The following is a 1,711-nucleotide window of genomic DNA, read 5'->3' as shown; positions in this document are numbered from 1 at the left end:
ATGGCTTGTTTTTTGCGGGATGAGTTACAATAATAAATATTACATAGAAGGAAAAAAGATAGTTAGCCAAAAAGTTTAATAAGAGGTCTGACACCCAGACAATTCCATGTGTGGTTAGTGATTTACAACTGCGAAAATCAAAGGAGTTATTGAATTTTACAAGGTTTAGTAGTACAACTACCAGATACTCTTAGAATAAGTAATACACAGGGATACAAAGAGAAACACCTTATTTTTTTTTTTTTTTAAGGGTTATTCCAATCCCGATAAGGATATGCCATACAAATCTAAAAAGTGTGGGTCCTGCTAAAAAAGTAGACCTAGTGTCAGATTTCAATTTCCAGGGTAACTCAGCGTATGAACACATCCTTCCATAAAATGTTTCCAAAGTTTAGTCAATGTAAATTTCTACAACTTTGTTCTTTGTTCAAGATTTTGGAAAATTCAATGGAGAACTCCAACCAGACGCTTCCAAGTTGGTTTGTCCTCCTTGGATTATCTACTGATATTCATCTCCAAATTATATGGTTCATTGTATTCCTGGTGATGTATCTCGTCACATTGGTGGGAAACTGTCTCATTCTCTTTACAGTGAGGATCAGTCCTACGTTACACACCCCCATGTACTTCTTCCTGAGTAATCTCTCCTTCATTGACATCTGTTTCTCTTCCACCATAGTTCCTGTACTCCTCATAAATACTTTATCCACAGACAAGAGTATTTCAGTCGGTGGTTGTGTCTTCCAGATGTTCTTCTCATTAATACTTGGGGTATCAGAGTGTCTTTTACTCGCTATTATGGCTTACGATAGATTTGCAGCCATTTGTAGACCATTGCACTACAACAGTATTATGAACAAGAGGTTTTGTATTATCTTAGCCCTAATACCATGGACTGTTGGTGTCATAGACTCCTGTATACAAGTTAACATCACATGGAGACTTCCCTTTTGTAGGACTCATCATCTGAACCATTTCTTTTGTGAAGTGCCTCCCTTCTTACGACTGTCCTGCCAAGATACTTGGCTTAATGAGGTAGCAATGTATGTAACAGCTGGGATCATTGTTGTATGTTCTTTTCTCTTGACCTTGATTTCCTATGTTTATATCATCAAAACCATTTTGAGGATACGCTCATCACAAGGAAGACATGCAGCTTTTTCAACGTGCGGCTCCCACCTCACCGTCGTCACACTTTATTATGGAACCCTTATGTTCATTTATCTCCAGCCTCGATCTTCTCGCACTCCAAAGACAGACAGGATTATATCTGTTCTCTACACGGTGGTTACTCCAATGTTGAATCCCATCATCTACAGCATCAGAAATAAGGATGTTAAGAACTATATAATAAAGAATTTGAAAAAAACAAGCCAAACACACTAAAAAAATTGAAATGATCTAAGCTAAATTTTCACAAACTGGAATAAAGCAGATGAGTTGTCTGAAAACCATCCTGCTCGGTCTCATAGTATTTGTAAAAGTTCTGGAATTACTTAAAATTGGTTGACTCTCAGTATGGTTACTAAGAAATTGGGCACTCCAGCTCTTCTATCTCCTAGTGGTTACACTTAAGGCCTGGACTCAGCTATGGTGTTTTCCCTCTAAATTTGGAACCCCCAGAATTGTTCCTTTGTCCTTGCATTCTGAACATGTTTGCCAAGTCCCAGCTCTACTAATTAGCCTATGTTAGGTATCCTTATTATTGAAA

General features: G+C 37.6%; 1 protein-coding gene across 1 annotated transcript; it reads left to right on the top strand.

Moving 5' to 3' along the window:
- Positions 1-447: 447 nt before the first annotated feature.
- On the top strand, positions 448-1,386 carry LOC142257575 (olfactory receptor 2G3-like). The gene has a single exon (XM_075329716.1). It carries the CDS (start codon positions 448-450, stop codon positions 1,384-1,386), a length of 939 nt encoding a protein of 312 aa, XP_075185831.1.
- Positions 1,387-1,711: the final 325 nt, after the last annotated feature.

Source organism: Anomaloglossus baeobatrachus, chromosome 12 (assembly GCF_048569485.1).
Source record: "Anomaloglossus baeobatrachus isolate aAnoBae1 chromosome 12, aAnoBae1.hap1, whole genome shotgun sequence".
NCBI lineage: Eukaryota > Metazoa > Chordata > Amphibia > Anura > Aromobatidae > Anomaloglossus > Anomaloglossus baeobatrachus.
The sequence above is the reverse complement of the archived record's forward strand: the minus strand, read 5'-3'. Positions and strand labels throughout refer to the sequence as shown.

Excerpts from the sequence above, each read along its gene's own strand:
- LOC142257575 (XM_075329716.1), top strand. The coding sequence starts at position 448 with ATGGAGAACTCCAACCAGACGCTTCCAAGTTGGTTTGTCCTCCTTGGA.